Source organism: Diadema setosum, chromosome 3 (assembly GCF_964275005.1).
Source record: "Diadema setosum chromosome 3, eeDiaSeto1, whole genome shotgun sequence".
Classification (NCBI taxonomy): Eukaryota; Metazoa; Echinodermata; class Echinoidea; order Diadematoida; family Diadematidae; genus Diadema; species Diadema setosum.
In genome coordinates this window covers 18,436,646-18,458,697 of record NC_092687.1, presented here as the reverse complement: position 1 = coordinate 18,458,697, position 22,052 = coordinate 18,436,646, and the positions used below count along the sequence as shown (strand labels likewise).

The window sequence follows — 22,052 nt, the reverse complement described above, 5'->3', positions numbered from 1 at the left end:
ACCAGGCTGGATTTGAACCACTGACTTACTGTCTATGTGTCTAGAGTTTCATTCACAATACCACAGTGCAGCCCCCACTTCTCACAAGTGGGCGGGGCCACAGCGATATAAAAGGAATACCTACCCCACACACATATAGTGGGGCCAGCCCAAAGTCACCAGTCTATATGTACATCATCCTTGTCCACTACACACTTGTGTAATAAGGCACTCATACCAAAAGACCAAACTCACTCACCAACCTACCCCTCCTCCCTCCAAAGCCCCCTATACTAGGGTCCCATCCCCTGGTACTTGGCTCTCAGTGTTCTCATGAGTTCGCTGTTCAGACTTCCCGTCTCGTGGCGGTCCACTGTGGATCCTGCTGACGATGCCAGCTCCCAGATCTTCTGCTCTATCTCCTTCTGCCGGGCTGCAGTGCACCAAAGAAAAGAGAAATCGGGAGGGACATTGAAGATGGCGGCAGTTCACAACAAAAACAGTCAAGGATCTTCATATGATGCACCACAGTGTACCCCAGTAAAACAAACTAATCATAATAACATGTGGGTCCCACTTTTCATTTGATATCTCAGCCATTTCAAAATCAATTTTTCATCAAACTCATAAAAGTACTCGGTTGCGGAGATATCGATGATTTTATTAGCGCATGTAATGCGGAAATCAGAGTTCCAAGAAAAACACCTTCAAAGTTTTCCTTCCGACGCTATCAGGATCAAGTGGAGGCAAGACAGTTTTTACCGCTTAACAGTAGAAGGTACGCTCCTAGCAACCGCCGCGATGTTCATTGAAGCTTAGCGCCAGCGGTCTACGCACGACCAATCAGTAATCAAGATGCCACACACTGACCAATTAGATCACTCCCTCATTGCTAAGGGCGGAGTCTAGGTGCCGCGCTAAATCCAAATCTTCGGACCCGTGTCTGTTACGTTGAAAGTCGGAAAATCATGGCCCAGAAAAAAAAGCTGATTTCTTGACTTTGCTTTGATCATTTAGCTTCGAAATTTTGGCGGATGATAGACAAAAGATTAGACTACAAAATTATCCCAGAAACAGAATTCCAATTTTTTTGACTGATTTTGATGATCTGACTTCAAACTCGATTTTCTCGGCTCAACCGTCAGTGACTTTAGATCCTTTTGTGGTAGCGGGTCACATATTTTGCCAATGATACGGCATGAAGGATAAACTCCTTTAAAACCCTACACATCATCCACAAGTTCAGGTTTAGTAGCATGTAATGTCTCCACAGAGGCTTGGGTGCCCATCACAGGCTTTGCCAAAAGTAACTATAAAATAAATCTATAGCCTCCAGTGTGTAGCGTACAGTGATTTATCTATCACACACTGAAATAGCCAAGAGGGTGAAATCACATGCTAAGTAAAATTTGTGCCAGGGTTTGTAGTACATGTGTACTTGAAGCATGTGATGCCATAGTCAAAGTGGTAATAAACACTGATGAATATGTGCCAAGTTTGTATAACGTGTACCAGTACTTAAATGAGTGAACTTCTTCAAACAAACTGTAGGCAAATGCTGAAGGGCATGGTTGGTGAGTAGGGCCATGAATAAGGTTACCTGTCTGCATAACATCATCATATGATCTAATTTGCATAAATGTACATGACTGTGACTATTATCACAGTTTGTTTGTCTTTTTAACACACGCAACTTTTACATTCCATTATATTCCTGCTTAAAACTTCAATCTCAACAAAATTTATCAGTCAATTTCACTTATTGGCTTTTTTTTTTTAATCGACCTGAACATGAAGTGGAGCTGTTTTTTTTTACACTTTTTCAAAGTTCTATTTTTACATTGATATTTCTTATGAAAAAAGTCTATCCTATAAGGGTGAAGTGTTGGTGAAAAGGGGGAACTTTGCGTCACAAAAACTAAGAAAATGTCGCCTGAAAAGACTTTCTTGTTTCAGGTCACATCAGGAAAGGAGAAATTCTTCAAGGAGCGTCATGACTATAAGGTAACTCAATAATATGGGCTTTATTATTTACACCCTGGTAATAAGTATTGAATGTACTGAAACCTCTAGGCTAGGTTCTGTTTGTTGTTTGTTTTTATTTCCAAAACAGTAAAATCATATTAAATATAAACAGTGTTGAACATTCCATAATTGAAACAAGAATCACGGGTGAAATATCAAAACACAATGAGAGTTGTGAAAACAAATGGACAGGTGACAATGATAATAATATATGTAACGGTGGATTGCCCATTTCCGATCTATCTACATGATAGATCTGTTCTTCAATGGGGTCCAAGCTTAATAAACATTCTCAGACTTGCATAAGGAACGGGCTAACTGTATGAGACAAAATAACCTTGCATCTCACCTTGTTCAGCTGTTAGCTCCTCTTCCTTGCCTTCTTCCACTGGTTTGCTCTCGCTGTCAACCTCCTCCCCAGCGTCAATCTCCTGCACAAGTGGCTTGCTGCAGCTTGCTGAAGCAACCTCGTCCCCGGAGTGTTTCTCCCCAGCACGCCCCTCAAACTCCTCCAGGATCTGCCAGCTGCGGGGCAACCTCGTCTCCAGGTCGGCAAACTCTGCCTTCTGTCGCTGGAAGTTACTGCCCCCACTAGCAGTTGATGGCTGCTAAAATATCAGGGATTGGAGTGACACAGAATGTTGAGTGTTACCAGAGCATCTGTAAGTACAGTCAAACCTGTCTATAGCAGCCACCCAAGGGAAACGACAAAAGTGGCCACTATAGACAGGTCGGTGGCCATTTGAATTTCAACACTTGTATTTAAATACTGCATGTTATTCTTTTAAAAAAAAACAGCAAATAAGTTTGCATAAGCAGCTATAATATTGGATTTCTTTTTGTACAATTTACTCCATTTTAAATTTTCTTATAGCCTACTTCTGTTTCTTTTGAAAGGACTCAATAGACTTTACACAATAAACGTAAAAGCTAACGTAGTTTCAACTGATTGAATGGTTCAGCTAAATTTCTGTGGCCGCTATACGTAGTTAGATACATTCGTATTTACCAAGAGATACAAAATGAGCGGCTGCTGGCCACGTTAGGCTGGTGACCGCTAAATAGAGAGACTACAATACAGCAATTTCATGCGGGGGATTTTTCGTTGGCCGCTATAAGCTAAGACAGGTTTGACTATACATGTCATCAAAGCAAATCATATTTTGTATCAAAAAGTGTAATGTCTAGTTCTTCACTTCAAAATATAATGAAACAGAGGAAAGGCTCAAATAGCAAATATGAATATTTGTCTTTTCCAGACATCAACCTGCTGAAGACTAGTCATGAGTATCCTTGAGGAGGTGTTTATGGGGAATGCGTGTTATAGCAAAACCATATTGTCCTCACTAGGTTAATCATTTCAAGGCAAGCACGGCCAAATGAAATATGCTTTTGGAAATCAAACTACTGAAACATCACAGAAAATCTGCTTGCTCCATGACTAATACTTCCTTTAATTTCTCCAGGAGAACTGATCATTTTTTTTCTTCTTCTTTGGCAATTTTATTATACAACAACAGCAAGTGTCTGCTTCTTCCTTCCCTCACGAAAAAAGTGAGGTGAAATTAACTTTAACCTCCTAAAGACCATGGTCTTAAGATGCCATCAGCTCTGTGTTAACACAAGTTGCAGTACGGCAATGAGAGTGTTAGTCTATTTTCAGAGGATTAGCGAGTCTGTCCTTGGTCAGGCAGTACGCTGTGAGAGATGAATTTTCTATGTGAGGCCATGAAGAGTGTTTTGTGTTGACTGTACTGTGAAGAAGTCCAACGCCCACAGTAGTAACATTTTCTTTAAAAAAGTCCAGGATGATCTGAAGAAATTTATGCTGGATACCAACTTTCACTATGCAATACATTAAGAAGATGTAATGTCAGTTTTATGGTCAAGCAGGGATATAGCCAGTAATTTCTACTGCATTGTGCAGTCAGGCTAAACAAAATCCTTCTCAATGAATACTATCTGTGATCAGCCTGAGCACAGTCTCCTTAACCTGCTGAGGATGGACTGATTTTGCTACAACACACATTTCCCATAGGCACCTGCCCGAGTACACTCGGGACTCGTCCTCAACAGGTTACTGCATACTGTTTGTGCTCAGCTTGATAATAGTCCAACTAGTTCACACTACAGTGTTCAGTCTGAACAGTTTCAACTATGCAATACGTCCGTGTCTGAAGACAATTTAATCAATTTGTACAACATGAGTCAGTCTGAACACAGTCCAATTAATTCATCCTGTCAAACTGTCCGTGGTAAACTGAACACAGTCTCATCAACGTAAACCAACTTTCACAAAGCAATAGTGGATTGTTTCGTCATTTTGTGGTGCTGTCTGCGCTTTGTACCTGGCCAAAGGAATCTCAGACATGCTCTTATCCCCATACCAGCAGATAAAACACTGCTATAAATTTTCATCCATTCCACCTACGATACCAAAATGGAACCAACTGTCTAAGTTTACAACATCAACCTAGAACAAAAGTATCTTCCAAACTGCAGGTTATAACCATTTCAGCAAGCAAAGAAATTAAAAATCAGTTCTTTTCTCCAGTGTCAATAACATCTGCACACTAGCTCACTTGCCCACAGTTGGTTCCCTATGGAACATTGGATAGTACAACAACAGAGGAAGAGGAAGAAGAAAACTGTGTTCAGTCTGAACACAATCTAATCAATTTATACTTCAAGTGCTTTGATAGTCTGAACACAGTCATGTTAAGGCATCATTTGCTACATTCAAACAAGAAGGAGACCTTTGGAAAAAAGACAAGCCAAAACCTTGAGTGTTTGACAACAGAAGGAATACATGAATACTGGAATGAATAAAGTCACAGACTTCAGTAAACCCCTTGCAGTACATTGAGCAATACATTCTTTGTGACTCTGCACTATGTGAAACATACAACTGAATGTATTAATATGTCCTTTGAAATGGTCCAGTCGTGGGTTGGTTGATGGAGGTGCACACTGATTTTGATTTTTAGTAATAAACACATTTATACACTGTATCTATTTATTTTTTTGGCATTTTTGTATTTGTATTTTTGTATTATTTTGGACTAAATATTGATTTTCCGGTAAACTGTGCACTTAGAAACATCCATATTAGGCACCTTATAAATGTATTGTATTATTATTATTATCAATATTATCATTATTATCTCATTATTATTATCATCATTATTATCATTATCATTATTATTATTATTATTATTATTATTATTATTATTATTATTATTATTATTATTATTATCATTATTATTAGTATCATCATTATTATTATCATTATTATTATTAATTATTATTATTATTATCATCATTATTATATTATTATTATCATTATCATTATCATCATCATCATCATCATCATCATCATCATCATTAGTAGTAGTAGTAGTAGTACTAGTAGTAGTAGTAGTAGTAGTATTAATGATTCAAACAGATTTGAGTAAACAACTCTCAAGTTTTCTACAGAGAACAGAAAGATTTAGCCCACGGTATTGCTCCTCCAAGTTGGAAATCTATGGACAGTTCATGGACAACAACGGGAGCAGATTCTGGTATGAGAGAAATAATTTACCTGTTTGTTACTATCAAGTGAAATCTCCTCAATCAGTGTTTGTTTTGAGGACTCCATAGCATCCCCCGCTCCTTTCTGTCCGCTATCTTCAATCTGCATCGTGTCCAGCTCCTCTATCAGAATGCCTCCGCCTCTTGACGGCTTTAGCGCCCTGTCATCCGTTGCCATGGCAACAGCCTCCTTGGCCGGAGTGATGTCTTCGATCAATGTCTTCTGAAAGGGTGCAGCATCAAGTGTGAGCTCACATAGTTAATGTGTTCTAGAATGTATGTCAGATTGGCCATCCAGATTTGATATCAAGTTTTTACAAAATACCCCATCACCTCATTCTTCAAACATTTTTAGATGACAATGATTCAGAAAAGAGTTATACTTTGGGCATAAGAATATCTGTTTTAAAAGCAATATTTCGATTTATATCATACTTCAAGTCTTGTACTGTACTACAAGATTTGCAACAGTTCACCTTCAGCAAAATTGTGTCTGGAATGTGCATTGCTTTGTTGTTGGGTTGTGGGGGGGGGGCTGCCTGCATTAAGTCCACAAAATTGTTCACTGAATTTCATGTTTGTTGTAGAATCAATCAATTAGAAAAGATATCAAGCACTTAGTAAAAAAAAAAAAAAAATAGCAGTACACAACATATTTATGTTCAATAGAAAAAAAAAACAAACTACTAAGACAACCATAAAAGTAAATATTGATACCTCGTGCCCCTTGACATGATTAGATATTAAAAAAAAATAACAACCATGCACACAAAGTTGTAAACAAAAGCCAAAAAGCACCTGAAAGGTTTGAGTTATACAACAAAGGGCAGTTCCTTGTATTGTCTTGATGTCTTCATAATGGCAACTTGTATAGGTGAGCTATGGTCTTAGTTGCTATGAAAGTCATACATCAAATACGATTTGCATAAGTTTTACTCAAAGAACAATGTCAAATGGTCCAGAGGTATTAGACAATGATCTCATGTAATTTGCATAATAAGGTCACAGGCAACATTACTGTTTGTGAAAATAAGTTAAAGTTCCACTAAATAACTATGTATGTGTAGTGCTGATTTTTATGAAACTCCCATCAATTCGGTTGGTTGATTTTCCTCCTTTCATGTGGTCAACTCAAACCTCGAAAACTATGCAGCTTCTTACAATCATGTAGGTTATGTTCAATAGCTTGTATTCATGAAGGTGGTCTCACTCAAAACCTTGGTTTAAATCTAGTCCATGGTCTGAAATAAGCGAGAAATAGGAGAAACTTTCAGATGCATGTATTAGCTTTTGGTTATTATTGGATGTCTACTGGCATACAAAATCTGCCACACGTAATTTACGCACAAGAAATTTGCCGAAAACCGTGGACTAAATTTAAACCATCTTTGTGAACACAGGCCATTATGTTGATGCAATGCAGACAAGCACACACTGTAATGCTCAACCACACTTACTGCTATCTTTACAGAAGTCTTACCTTGGAGGAGGGTGTGGCCCATAACTCTGCCATCTCATCCTCATCTATCTCCTCCAGATCAGGTAAGTCCTGTGGTGGGAGGACACGTGAGAGAGAGAGCGGGGGTGAGAGATAGAGGGGGTAAGAGAGGAAGCGGGCAGAAGAGAAAGAGATCAAGGATAAGAGAGAGAACATTGAGGATATGAGAAAGAAAAGGGATGAGTGAGAGAGATGTGAGAAGGGAAAAGAGAGAGAGATTAAGAGAGATGATAAGAGAGATAAGGTAAGAGAGAGAGTGTGGATAACATATAGAGAGGGGAGAAGAGATAGAAAGAGAGAGAGAGAGAGAGAGAAAGGGATAAGAGAGAGAGAGAGAGAGAGATAAAAGTGACGGAAAGGATGAAGTGAATAAAAAAAAATGTTGATCAATAAAATGAAATCAAGCAAATCAAAATAGACTTAGAAACTTATATTTTAAAGTCTTCAACTTCCATCAATTTCACATTTGATAACTGCTGCCCATAAAGTAGTATCAATACTGTAAAAGTGGAAATTTGCGCGGCGTTGTAATTTTCGTGCATTTTGCGCAGCCACAAACTAGCGCGAAAATAAAAGCACGCAGATATTCTTGCCTGCCATATGTTCCAGTAGTTGAGGTCTTGATTCCGCGGTAGCAAAAACACGCCAAACTCTTCTTACCCGACTGAGCGCAAAAAAATTAGTTGCAAAAAAATATCCACTTTTCCAGTATTTCTTTTCCAAAGGATATAATCTGAACTCCAACCACTGAATGTAAAGACACATGCACATCTCTTTTTGTATCTTTTGTTTTGCTCTATTTAGCATAGGGTTTGTTTTGGTCTTTTGGGGTTATTGTTTTTTTCTGCTCTCATCTCCAACATAACTGTATATGTGGAATACTTTGCAAGCTTTTTATTTCTCGCAGATTTTGCAGGTCAGGTGCTATTCATAAATTTAAAGACAAGCAAAAATATTGACTCTCATCCCAACATGAATGTGACGTGCACGCATACATTTCTCCGTTCAGTAGTGAACTCCATGATCATGAATTTAACCACTTGGGAAATTGTCGGGAAGTCCCGATTTGCAAAACATTAGACTCGTCAAGTATATGGCATATACAGTAACTTGGAAATACAATTGAATTTTAATTCAACATCTCTAGATGGCAGTAATTACCATCATGTGGAAAGACAAGTGTAGGATCGAGAGCCAATGGTATACTCACATCAATGTCTATCTTTTCCATGTCGTCCGGCTCTCTCTCGTCTGACCACGAGGGCTCCGTCTTGGTCGGTGGCGCTGTGAAACGCAACGAATGACAGTTTAAAAATACAAATAAAACAATATATTGACATTGATATAAAAAAACGCAGGGCTGCACACTACCCAATTTTTCCACTTATTACTGGTCCATTCCTGAAAAAGTTACTGGTCCAAAACTGATTTTTACTGGTCAGGGACCGTCGGTCCTGTGCCAGTGTGCAGCCTTGCATAATGACATACAGTGTTGTGTGCATCAGTGTTAGAACACTTGAAAACAATAATATCACTATCATACTTCTACAACAGTTTTTAGTCAATGAACACACAATGAAATGACTTTGTGACTCAATAGACTGAATTCACTATTAGGCACTTTCCAAAGTTTGCTGGCATACATGAAACAAATATATGACCCATCATATCCACTAACAGACATCCTGTAACAAACACACTTTGATAGTCACATGTTCAAGGTATGCTTATTTCATGCTTGTTTTAGTTCAGGAACTAAATTTTATCCAAACCATGGATTTGATTAAAACTACCTTTGTGACTTTGGGCCCCAAGATCTGAATGGTGACCTTTGACCCACGCCTTACCTTCCTGGCCTGTTGGAGGTTTCTCCACATTGAAAGTAAAGAGGTGTTCATCCTCCGGAGGGTGGTGGATGAAGGTCTCCGGGTCCGGAATCTCCACCTTCTTCGGGAGGTTGCCTCCGTTCTACAAGGGAAAGATTTCACGAATCAATAAAATACTCCGTTTATACACAAAGTGGGACCAGGAGCGCTCCTGAAGTTTTTCAACTCACACCCCTCTGAGTCTGTTCACACAGAGAGTTGCTGCTCATTGAGACCACTCACAAAGTGGCTGAGAGGGGCATAACTGTCATGGTAACCTATAAGTGCACAGGAACTTCTAAAATACAAACTGTATGCACAGTGAGCACCGCATTCCACTTCCAGAGCACTCTAAACAATGGCGACTATTTATACAGAGTTCGGAGCACTTCAGGAGTGTTCCTGAGCTTGTGATGTCACATGTGTCGAACGATATAAAGAAAATTTAAGAGAAAAACAACCTATTTTCACTTTTCTCACATAATAAAAGAACACTTGACTTGCCTCTTTTAGAAGACGGGGGAATAACATTACCTTTGACATATGTCAGTGACAAGTCGGGGGAAAGGTGCACTTTTTTTCAAAAAATACAATTTTGTGAAATTTTCTTAATATTTGCCCTATGATATCATTCTACGCATGTGACATCATACACTGTAGTAGTCTTCTCATCCAGCAGTGACTGCACAAATATTTTAAAAATTCATAACTTTTGAATGGATTGTCCGATTTTCACCAAACTTTCAATGATGTGTTCTACTAATATTGCTGCATTCACTCAATCCACATGTCTATGAAGGTGAACTTGTGCTTTAAAGGAGACCTCCGGTTAATATTCAGACTTTTACATTTGAACAACTATAAATTGGTTATACCGAATACAGAGTTTCAGAATCTATAGTGATTGGGATGAGAAATAAGAATGTTTTCAAAATTTACAACAAATTGCAATGAACAAGGTTGATGACATGGCAGCCTCACCATAAGAATGCATGAGTTGGGGCTCAAGGAAGCACAACAAAAGAAGAAGGCATGCATATATTCTGCATGGGTTAACTTGCTAAGCAAGTGGCATTGTAGTGGAATTACACTGCTATATTTCTAAAATATGCGAGGCTCTATGTCATCAACATTGTTCAGTGTAATTTGTTTAAAGATTTTTCAGAGTATTGGTTTCTCTGCTCAAGGACCACAATAAATTCCCCAAATTTATACATGGAGCTGCTGATTTACGTACTAAATGATGTGAAATTATGAAAATTATCTGGAATGCCCCTTTAACTCACCTCTTCCCTCTCCCTCCGCTCCTTCTCCTCCCGCTTCTTAATGTTCCTGTTTCGGATCTCTGCAAGAGCTGTGATGGGGGTGGAGGGGGAAAGAATAACTATTTGTGTTTATTATAGATAGTCTACTTTCATATTTTGCAGGGTCTTGCACAAAGTTGTCTGCTGGCTACTGGAAAATTCAGAGCAGTAGCGAGCAGAAAAGAAGACCCGCAAAGCATGAAAGGAAACTGTTGAAGAAGTGCTAGAGCATCTAGCCTCAACAACACAGATCCAACTAACAGGAAGTTTTGGAGAATGGCATGGCAATCAAAGAAATATTGTAAAAGTGGAAATTTTCGTAAATTTCATGCACAACATGAAAGTAGCATGAAAAGAAAAATATGCAAATTGTTTGCTTGTTATATGTAATAGTATTTTATATTGTTGATTTCAAGGTTGGTATATTTATGTTATTCGCAGTAATTTTTATGTTCACTAGTCCTGAAGCATATTAGTGAATTTACAATCGTAATGCGCACCAGGTACCTTTTACAGAAGTATAATTATGCGGCCACAGCCCTGGTTTGGCTGCTGTGGCAGTGGTGAGTTCCTTGAAGTGTTTGCTTAAAGGACAAGTTCACCTTCATAGACATGTGGGTTTTGTGAATGCAGCAATATTAGTAGAACACATCGGTGAAAGCTTGGGGAAAATCAGACAATCCGTTCAAAAGTTATGAATTTTTGAAGTATCTGCGCAGTCACTGCTAGATGAGAAGACTACCACAGTGTATGATGTCACATGCGTACAATGATATAAGGAAAATAAAAAGAGATTTTCACAAAACTTTACTTTTTGAATAAAGTGCACATTTCTTTGACTTGCTACTGAGGTATGTTAAGGGTAATATTATTTCCCCTGCCTTCTGAAAGAGAGAAGTTGAGTGTTCTTTTGTTACGCGAGAAAAGTAAAAATATGTTGAATTTTCTTTATACTTTCTTTATGTCGTTGTACTCATGTGACATCACAAGCTATAGTGGTCTTCTCATCCAGTCATGACTGAGCAAAAACATCAGAAATTCATAACTTTTGAACGGATTTTCCTCAAACTCTCACTGATGTGTTCTACTAATATTGCTGCATTCACAAAACCAACATGTCTATGAAGGTGAACTTGTCCTTTAATTGTTGTGACCATTTGCAAAATTGAAAGAAAACATGCAAAATTCCTCTCACACAAAAAAAAAAGTCTTTGTGCAAAAATTTCCACTTTTGCCGTAAATTGTTCAACCCACAGAGTATGAAAAATGGACTTTAAATGCCAATCATGACACCAATGAATCAAAAGTAATACAACAGTACCAATTTCCTAGCAGCAAATCAATTTGAGGATACCACAGCAAATAATGAAAGAAATCAGCAGAATGATTTGAAAAATATGACAACTATGATAACAAATCCATGGGAATTCACCAAAAGCAGTAAATCAATTTGGGAGAGAAAAATAGACAGGTAACAGGTAAACTATCAAATCAGCTCACTGTCCTCAATGAACGGACAGTATCTTACCATTGACACTATCCATGATCTTCTGCCTTTCATTGTTGATCCATCTATCCCTCTCAGCTTTCTCAGCCTCACGACCTCCTTTCCACCTGGATAAAAATAAAAAAATAAACCAAAGAGGTTTAATATATCAATACATCTTATTGATACTTTACGAAAAATTGCCACAACAAAATTGGTACTTAATATGTGACCCTGCATCACAAAACCAACAAAAAGTCACCAGACATGGATTTTTAGTTAAGGGCAGAAAGAGCAGACTCTAAGCTTTAAAATGGTGTATACTGTAAAAGTGGAAATTTTTGTGACATTGAAATTTTCACGCATTTCGTGCAACCCGAAACTAGCGCAAAAATAAAAGCACATGAATATTTTTGTTTGCCATATGTTCCAATAGTTGATGTCTTAATTCTGCGGAATTAAAAACATGTGAAACTCTTCTTACCCCGCCGAGCGCGAAAAATTAGTCGCACGAAAATATCCACTTTTACAGTAACCCAATTCAAATAGATTCTCCTTACCTACATAAATATTGGATGGAAAGCACACACTCTGGAAAAGTTTGAACTGAGAAAATAGGCTCTGAAGTATAGGGTCTATTCAAGCACTTAATCTTTACTAAGCCGTGCTACCTGTGCCATGAATGGGAGAAAAAAACATGATGTAAACCACTGTAGCAACAATGAAGGGATTATCAGATTAAGCTGAAATTGAATATGCTCTATTAACACATTCAGTTCATTATAAATGTCAACTTTCAAAGCAGTAGCATCATCCTTTCAAAAGTTGAAAGTGAAGAGTGTGCAAAGGATTTTCAAGAAATGTAAAGGGGACTCTAAGAAAAACCTGATCACGATACTCTACAAAAAAGGGGTTGGAGAAAAACTGCTGAAAACCCACTTTCCCATTCAATTTATGATCCCAAACTAACGAAAAATGTAGAAGAAGTACAGCTCTTTCAGAAAATATGGAGAACTCAAAATTGACTCGGTTGACCAGTTTCATCTTTCTTGAGTCCTCACATAAAATCAAGGGGCGCGACTTTTCGTTTGTTTTGTCATGCACGGTCACATATGAAGAACATTAAGGGAATGAACCCCAAGGGGGCCATGACTGGATCTGGCAAAAAAGCTTACTTGAAAGAACACTCGCTAATTTGTATATGATGAAGAGCATTTCTGGTTTTATAGAATATACATTTTTTTTTTGATTCTCTATTTTTCAGATCTCTGGGGTCCCAACAGGTCCCAAGGGGGAGAAGGTGGGGATATTAGGGGGAAAAGATTTAGTTCTCTCACCATGCTAGTGTGCAGGCTCGCTCCTTGGGGAACACTGGCCGGTCATCCAGGTACGTCAGATTTTTCTTCGTGGATTACAAACATTATGAAAAAAAAAAAATACAAAGAGAAGAAATCTGTGAGAACTTCGAAATGAATCTGACATTTTGATCAGACAATGACTGATATCTTATTGTAGACAGGTAACCCATACTACTGTATCAAAACCTAAAATGCATTCTTCTAACATAAACATGAAAGTAGATGAATCAGTAATAAGAACTACCAGATATGATTTACATTTCATTTTGCATTAAAAAATTTAAAAACGTAAGAATTGTTTCATTCAATTTTGCATTAAAAATGTGTAAAAATGGCTTTAAAATTTGTGTCAACACACCTTCGAGATCAAGTCGGCAGTGGGACTGGACATTGACAACAATGAAACCAAACCAACATGAAGAGAGAGAGATGAAAAAAAACAAAAAAAAAAACACTCATGACAGAATTCTGCAATGTACATGTGTGCATTTGGGAGGACTAGAATGCCTATTGTTAGTTTTGTGTCATCTGCTGTGGATTACCACAAAACGTACTTGTAAACTCAAATGTTATGATCTCTATATTTCCTATTCTCATATACTTGTATGTCAGTCATTTACCCGCAATGGAAGTGGAACTAAGCTAGAAAAGGTACTCAAATTGACAATTTCTCTTACTTATAAGAGTCAGAGCTTAGCTGAGTTACAACGTAAATATGTAACTACTCTGATATTGAGCCAGCAAGGAAGCAGGCTAGTACAATGCTCATCCGATAATCAGGAACTGCTTTAGAGGCAGCACCTCTAAGCAAGAAACTAAACAAACCTTCAAAAAATAAATAGATAAATAAACCTACACTAACAATGTCTCTGACGAGGATTAGTGTTTTGCTCAATGGAATTTTTAAGGGGTCTAGGGCAATTACCCCCTCGGCAATTACCCCGGACCCTTCCCCTGACCCTAACCCTAATCCTCAACCTAATCCTAACCCTAACCCTAACCCAAACTTTTACCCTAAACCTAACCCTGACCCTACTCTTTACTCTAACCTTATCACTAACCAGTATTTAGCCGGGGGGTAATTGCCCTCGGGGGATAATTGTCCTGAATGTTTTTAACAACTTGATGCTCACTGAATAATCGGGAACGGCTTTATTGCGAACATCGCTAAGCTCGAAACTAAACTTAACTATTAAAAAAGTCTATGAAAATATAAACATTAAAATCCAAACTTACGATGTCTCTGATGAGAGTCTTCCGGTAATTCTTGATCTCTTTGATGACTGGGTTGTCCATCAGGTTGAGCACTCGCTGGTAGAAAGAAAACACAAACAGAAAACGAGGATCAAATAACAGTTAAACCTGCCATGCACTCCTTGGCCACAACTTGCCAAGCTTTGAGGTTTTTCCTTTCTTTCGTCTTTCTTTTTTCTTTTTCTTCTTGTATATGTTGTTCAGATGTTTTCATTGTGAACATGTGACAAAACCAAATTTCCATGCCATGTTTTTACATATAACTTGGGACAAATAAAGAAATGACATGAATGTCACCACAGAGCAAAGAAGAATAATCATCTTCCCCTTGACTTGAAACAGTTTGTGATTGACTCACCAACGTGGGCATGGCGGCAAACACCTCCACCACCTTGGGGTCGTTGATGCGGTTGTGTGAGAGGTCAACGACGCTGAGGTTTGGGCAGCGCGCCAGTTCGGAGAGGTCATCAGCCGAGGTCAATCTGTTGTGGGCGATCTGGAGCGTGTTCAGCTTTGGCAGGCAGGCTAAATGGAATGAAAAGGGCTCAAGAAACTGTTTAACTCTTTAAAGACAAGATTTCTGTGATTTCGGCCGGGCTGCGCAGAGAGAAAGGGGTAAGTATTAGAAACACCACGTGTGTGGTTTTGGGCAGGCTAGATAGATGGGAAGGGGATAAAGACATCGTTGAAGTCTTTAAGTCCAAGAAACAAGCTTGTTCTGGTCTAAGGAAGGCTAGTGAGTGGAAGGTGTTAAAGGCAGTTTTAATCAGTCAAGTCCAAGAAATAACATTTCTGTGGTATTGTGCATTAATTGTATTTTTTTTCATTTCATTCTGATTTCTTTTTGATATTCATTGTTATTGTGTTTCTATTATCAGGCTGAACAATCAATTCTCTTTTAATTCAAACCTGTGCTTGCATGTGAATAACTGTTCGCTTCAGATGACAAGTTTTCAAAAACATCTAAAATAGCTAAATAACAATAAATAATCATATATATGATTCTCATAGCTGTATCTTTATCCATTTGTCAAATTTTGAGTAAATGTCTTTCTTATTTTTTTATTTCTAGTTCCATGATTATTCATATGATGAATCATGCGTTACCCCGGGGTACCGTGGGTCCCCAGGGTTCCAAGTTGTGTAGCGCCACCTCACGTCCACTCGAGGACAGCCGCAGAGAAATGCTGCACTGTGTGTGCGTGTACATAGTCATTCCCATGCCACTGCATGTTATACTATGCATGCATGGTACACTGTGCTAGCAATAGCGTGTTCTTCAGTGCAGTGCAGTGTAGTTAAGTGCAGTGTAGTGCGCACTAGCTCCAGCACCAAAATAATTTCCACTCTTTGGCAACCCAGGGTACAACCTTTAAAAAAAAAAAATAATTCAACAAAATGGCTGATTTTTATTTGGTACCCCGGGATACCATCTATGTCATCATATCCTGTTAATTTTACCATCATCCATCCTAGCAAACTCCTTCCCCCTCCCCCTCCCCCTCCCTAACTACATATTATCCAGACAGATTGTTGACTGTTGATTGACAGTATATCATTCTCACAGTAACAATGATATCTCATCCGGAAAGTACCTGTGTTCAACATATAAACCACATAGGGAATAGCAACTTTCATGTATTGTACATCTTCTGTGAAAAAATGGGGTTGACAGCATGACTGCCTAGATGAGCACGCACACTCACCAATGTTCTCTATCCTGCTGATCTGGTTGTTGGAGACATTGAGGGTGTCCAGTTTCTCCAGCCGCTCCAGGTTGCTAATCCGGGCGATGAAGTTCTGCTGAATGTACAGGCACCGTAGCTCCGTCTGGTGTTCCAGGTTCTCGATCTTACGGAAACCGTTGCACTCCAGGTACAGTGCCTTCAGCCCTGTGTACTTGGCTAGGCCTTCGATACGGGTGTATCCTGGTGGGACAAAATATATAGGAGAAAGTAGGCAAGAGATAGAATACATAGGAAGACTTATCAAGTCTGCTGATGCAGAGAGGGATAAGGGAGGGTATTATTACATACGCAGGGTGCTACCTAACTTTATTTCATCAATTGCCTGGTCGGGCAAGCAGATTTTCAAATTTGCTGCAAAACACTTGCCTGATCATTAATTTTAACTTGCCCGAAGAGAAAGTCCAAAATATAAGGAAATAATATAGAAAATCATGCGTTAGTTAAGGGCTTCATAAAACACAATCATTGGAATAAACAACAAACATTGATTCGCACACTTAAACACAATGGAGTAACAAATTTGGTCCAATCAAGTGTTGCTGTTGCATTGCACTGGGGCTTCTTCACGTAAATGTTGGAAAGTTGCTAAAATGAAATATAAAGTGTGTTGCAACACGAAATATCCATTAACTTTGGGCTTCTGCATGGTTGACTTTGTGGGTGTGTTGGGGGAATAAGTGAAAAAGATGGCTTCAAAACTTTTTGCTTGCCCAGTTCGAGCAAGCATTTGTTCTCATTCTTCAAAAAACACTTGGTCAAATTTGATTTTCACTTGCCCTGGGCAATCGGGCAAGTGATTATGTAGCACCCTGCAGAGGTTAACGGTCCTGTTTACCTTTGGTAACAGTGATTTAAAAAATTTCAAGATATGACATTTAATGCATATGTGTAGGTCTGTTGTACCACAAAACATCTTCTCATATAAAATTTTCGTGATAAAGCCTAAGATATAAGGAGATATCTGTATTTTTCTCAATAAACCGTAACTGTAGATGGTTCAGTCAGTGATCATTTTTATTATAACTATTGTTCACATTTTGTATATTTAACAATACTTAGCATTGATTTTTTATGACTCAAATACACAGTGGTTATTTCTATCTAACTTACATTCTAGAACTATTTTAAAGCGCTAATGCTGGGTTTTGTTTCATCTGCAGATGGTAAATTATGCCTTTAATACATAAAGGTATGATAGACAAAGATGGGATAACAGAGTTTCAACAAGGCCCTCAAAGCAGGTCTATCGCAATCTATTCACAGGTGTTATTTTAGCCATATGACAAGACACACAGAAAAAGAGGGTAAAATTAGTAAACCATTTACTTTACACATATGTCCAGAGGCACTTACCCCTGTAGTGCAAGTAAAGGACATCATTGAGTTCTGGGGTTCGGTAGAGTTTGTGCTGCTTGCAGATATCCATGAGGGCTTTTTCTGTCATTCTGGCGGAGAAAGAAAAAAGAGAGGTAAATGTACAAGTGTACTGTAATCAGCACTAAATGATTGGGCAAGCTGACTAAATAACTGAGTGAATGAAGGAAGGAAGAAAGGATCAAATTTGTGTGGCAGACTAACTGAATGAAGAAGAATCTGTCTGATTGACTCTTTCACTGGTTATAATGACTGCATGACTAAATGATTGAATGAACAACGAAATGAAACAACTATACATGAATGCATGAATGAACTAGGGAAGCACTCTAAGAGCGCAGACCTCTGCCAAGCAGCTCATTTCCACCAATGATCTTGTTCTTCCATAGAGATCAGTGATTTACACCCATATTCTTGCTAAAAATTGCCCGAATTTCCAATACACAAGTCTTTTGTTACGTCATCAACCCTCAGCTGCGCGGCGCGCCTCACAGTAGAGCATGCACTTAAGTGTGCGTATGAAAACCACCGAAGTGCACAGCTTGAAGTACTACAAGTTCATGGACCCTACCTGCCAAAATATCAAAAAATCCTTCACAAAATCGATACTAGTTTCCGGATCACTACCAAAATTTAATAATCTGTTCCTTGTGTCATTTTCAACTTTTCCTGCAAGTTTCGACCGAATCCATTCCAAACTTTTTGATTCATTTTGCACAGGGACAAACAAATAAACGGTAATGAAAACATAACCTCCTCCCTTGGTGGGGGTAATAAATGAATGAATGAATGAAATTTGTATGTCAGACTGAAGTGAATAAAATAATATCTGGCTGACTGACTTATTCACTGACCAAATAACTGACTGCATGAACAACTACAAGTACATGTATATATGAAACAATTACATGAATGTATGAATGAACAGCTGAACGAATGAATGAATGAATGAATGAATGAATGAATGAATGAATGAATGAATGAACACATGAATAACTGACTTTAATGTAACACACGAATTTGTGAAAGAATGACCGATTACTATCCATCAGTCAAGGAATGATAGACTCCATTACTAAATTCCCAGTAGAGGTGATTACAATGCAGAGACAGGGACTACAAAGAGAAGCCTGCTTAACTTACCTGGGATATTTATCATCATCCTCAGCTTTCTTGGAGTCAGTGTCCTTCTCTTCATCCTCCTTTCTGTCTCTCTCCTTGGAGCTTGGTTCTTCTTTATCATCCTCTCTCTTCTCCTCCTCTTCCTCCTCCTACAGAAACGATTAAAACAAAATATATTTCTATCAATTTCGAAGCTGGTTTTTCCTCATAATCATTGTCTTTTTTTCCATCATCCACCTTCTTGTCAAAAAAACAACAACAACAAACTGACAATATCAAACAGCCATAGCACACAATTCTCTCAATAGAACTCAGCTTTTCCTCCATATCATCCACTCTTTTCTAATCTTCCCCCTTCTTCTTCTTCTTCTCCTCCTCCTATACAAAAGGATATTTATCTGTTTAAGACTAGTCTTGAGTGTACTTGGGCAGATGCCTATAGAAATTGCTGATTTTCCTGAATTCAAAGGTCCTATTTACCTTTGGGAGCAGTAATTTAAAAATGTTCAAGATATCCCATTTGATGCATATGTGTAGGTCTGTTGTATCACAAAACATCCTACCATATGAAATTTTTGCAATAAAGCCTAAAATATAAGGAGATATCAGTATTTTTCTCATTAAACCATGACTGTAGATGGTACTAGTCTGGAAAATTTCTTTATTATAACTATTGTTCACATTTTGTGTATTTAACAATGCTTAACATCGATTATACAGATTCAATTTTTTACAGCAGTTGTTTCTATCCCTAACTCACATTTTAGAACTATTTTAAAGCACTGGTGCTGGGTTTTTGTTTCTTCTGCAAATGGTATATTTTGCCTTTAATATCATATCCCTGTAAACAGTGCAAATATAATCATAAAACAGGTCTAGATTTCTATGGTCTGCTCGAAAGCAACTGACCTTAACGAAGGGGGTGTCTTCTTTCTCTTTGCTGACTGAAGGCTCCACTGGAGTTGACTGCGGTTCATCTCCCTCACCAGTGGTACCATCTGTAGGCAATGCCTTGGCAGGCTTGGTGCTCTTGGTGCCGGGAGGTTCCACTTCACTGCCAACCTCGGTGACAAACACCGGCGCCTGCTCCTCAGCCTTCACATCATCGGTGATCTCGACAATTGTCGGCATGGCGACACCTGAGACAGAAAGAAGAAATTGGCAATAAGGTGCAAATTGGAAGATCTCCATGTAGTTTCATTGGTGAAAAGAAAGAGTGCAGTGTCAAAGTGGTGTCTATTGGTAATTCTCCTTTTCTCTGGACTGCATTGTTTTTACTCATTACATTGGGCTTGCCCATTGAGAATCACATTCATTCCATGAATTACATAATCTCATAGTTGCATATCGCATACCAATGGCTGGTCTAGAAATGCAGTGGTGATATAAACCACATTATGTAATTGTTCATAAATGTAAGGGAAGACAGACTTTCTACACGGTAGCAATTAGTATCTTTGACCCTGGTACACTAGATTGTGTCTCTTCAAATAGGACCAAAATTTCTTCTTCTTGTATATTTTTTGCAATGTTTCAATCCTCTCAAAGAATATGATGAAATGCTGTAATAGAGAAGTTTTTATGCATTTTACAAGTTATTACTTGTCTCCATAAATATTCTTGATAAACTTTTCTCCATACATGTATTCCCAACATGCATGCATATCCAAAACAAAGAGCTCTACAAAACACATTAACTCTTCCACATCAGTGTATACATGTACATCCTGGTCTTTGCTCTAGTACCAACAGTACCCTGCTCCTGGTTCCATGGATGTATGTACTACGTACACGAAGGCTGGTGACAGTGCTTTGCTGGCATGATTGTGATCCTAGACTTTGGAATGAGCTTCCAAGATATAAATATTTGTCTTTCTCCTTCTTTGGAGATTTTCATCAAACATCTCAAACTTTACTATTTGTTCAGTCATTGAATCAATCATAACATCATTATTTTTCTTTCGTTATTGTTTTAAGGCACTGTTAAACAACTTATAGTTTTTTTAAGAGCAATCATGCAAATATTATATAGATGACTGGCGGGGGAGGGAACATACTGAATGTTCCACCTGAAGGGTTTTGAAATGCTATTGAGGGAGATTATAAGTCCCGAGACGAAGTCGAGGGACTTATAGCCTCCCGAAATAGCATTTCAAACCCTGAGGGTCGAACGTTCCCGACAACAAAAGTCATCATTTGTTATATTATATGGGTTAGTCAAATACCATCATTATCAATTGATTTCACGCTCTGAAAGTGGCGTATCAAACCATACATCGTACCTTATTGATATCATGGTACGCTTAGTGTAAAGGTCCAGCACGCGCACAATGCACTCGATCGCGCTAGCTCGCGCAGAGCCAAATTCACTGTGCGCGTGGGTATTTGTTACGTGAAAATGTTTTCCCATGGGAGAACATAACAAGAATGTTCGCCCATGGGCGAACATAACAAGTGTACCTCCATCACGTGACTGTGTTTAGCCAATCACTAACCAGTATTTGACTAACCCATTTAATATAATATTATATTCAATCATTTGCAATATGACCTACAATGTGGGCTGTGGATAATCCAATGTCCCACATACTACAAAAGATTTATCATCATCAAATTGCAAGAGCATATTGACAAACAGAGATTGGGGGGGGGGGGTCGGGGGATACTATACAACGAGGAATATTCGCGTGCACTTTAATTTCGCGAGCGCCAAGATTCGCGAAATTAAAATGCACGTAAAATTTCTTGTCTACACTATATGCATTGAACGCCAGTGGCAATTCGCGAAAATTTCATGCCATGAAAAGGGCCGTCGGCTCCAATTCGCGAAAATTTCGTGCCGTGAACATATCATGTTTTACAGTAGTTAGACTCTGTCTGTGCTACACAAGTTATTTTATTCCTCTCATTTGGTTTACCTGTGTGACTGACGTCCCGAGATCACCACAGAATGAATGTTTTGATGGTTGAAACAGTTGACCTTGATACGCGAGTTTGATGTTCTGACGAATTTCAGCAAGGCCCCAAGTGCCCAAGCCAAGAAAGGGAGTATGAAAACGGTGTCAGATGGCTCGCTGTGTAGCTATAGGTTACTGCACACTATAGAACCTAGATCTGCAAAATAGAGGAAAAATTAGATCTATTAGACCCTAATGTCAATTACCATATAGTTGCCACTTGCATGTATTTCCTATGCACTCCCAGGTTGGCGAACCAACGATAGGCTCTGAATTAAATAGGAATGTCTTTTGAGAGCTATGAAAATCTGTCGCCTCAGCTGATCTTCGATCAGGGCACACGCTACATGTGATGTGAATGTCTGGCGACTATAATCGACGTTAGATCTATTAAAAAAGCAGAAAACAAAACAAAACAAAACAAAACAGCACAAAGGTTCAACCTCCCATGCCTAAATATGATTGCGCGTAAAGTAAGGCATAGCCAGGTCCATGCCCGGCGGCTTGGT

The 22,052-nt window shown here is 38.5% G+C and overlaps 1 protein-coding gene across 1 annotated transcript; it reads right to left on the bottom strand.

Annotated features, from left to right (window-relative positions):
- Positions 1–272: 272 nt before the first annotated feature.
- Positions 273–21,663, bottom strand: LOC140246661 (uncharacterized). The gene is made up of 16 exons (XM_072325999.1): positions 21,505–21,663; positions 19,496–19,725; positions 18,608–18,735; positions 17,444–17,535; positions 16,049–16,270; positions 14,701–14,867; positions 14,325–14,399; positions 13,068–13,132; positions 11,773–11,858; positions 10,227–10,294; positions 8,923–9,043; positions 8,286–8,359; positions 7,058–7,126; positions 5,588–5,800; positions 2,354–2,609; positions 273–412 (listed from the first exon to the last, which is right to left on the bottom strand). Exons 2-16 carry the CDS (start codon positions 19,715–19,717, stop codon positions 273–275), a joined length of 1,998 nt encoding a protein of 665 aa, XP_072182100.1. The 5' UTR covers positions 19,718–19,725; positions 21,505–21,663.
- Between the last annotated feature and the right edge of the window lie 389 nt (positions 21,664–22,052).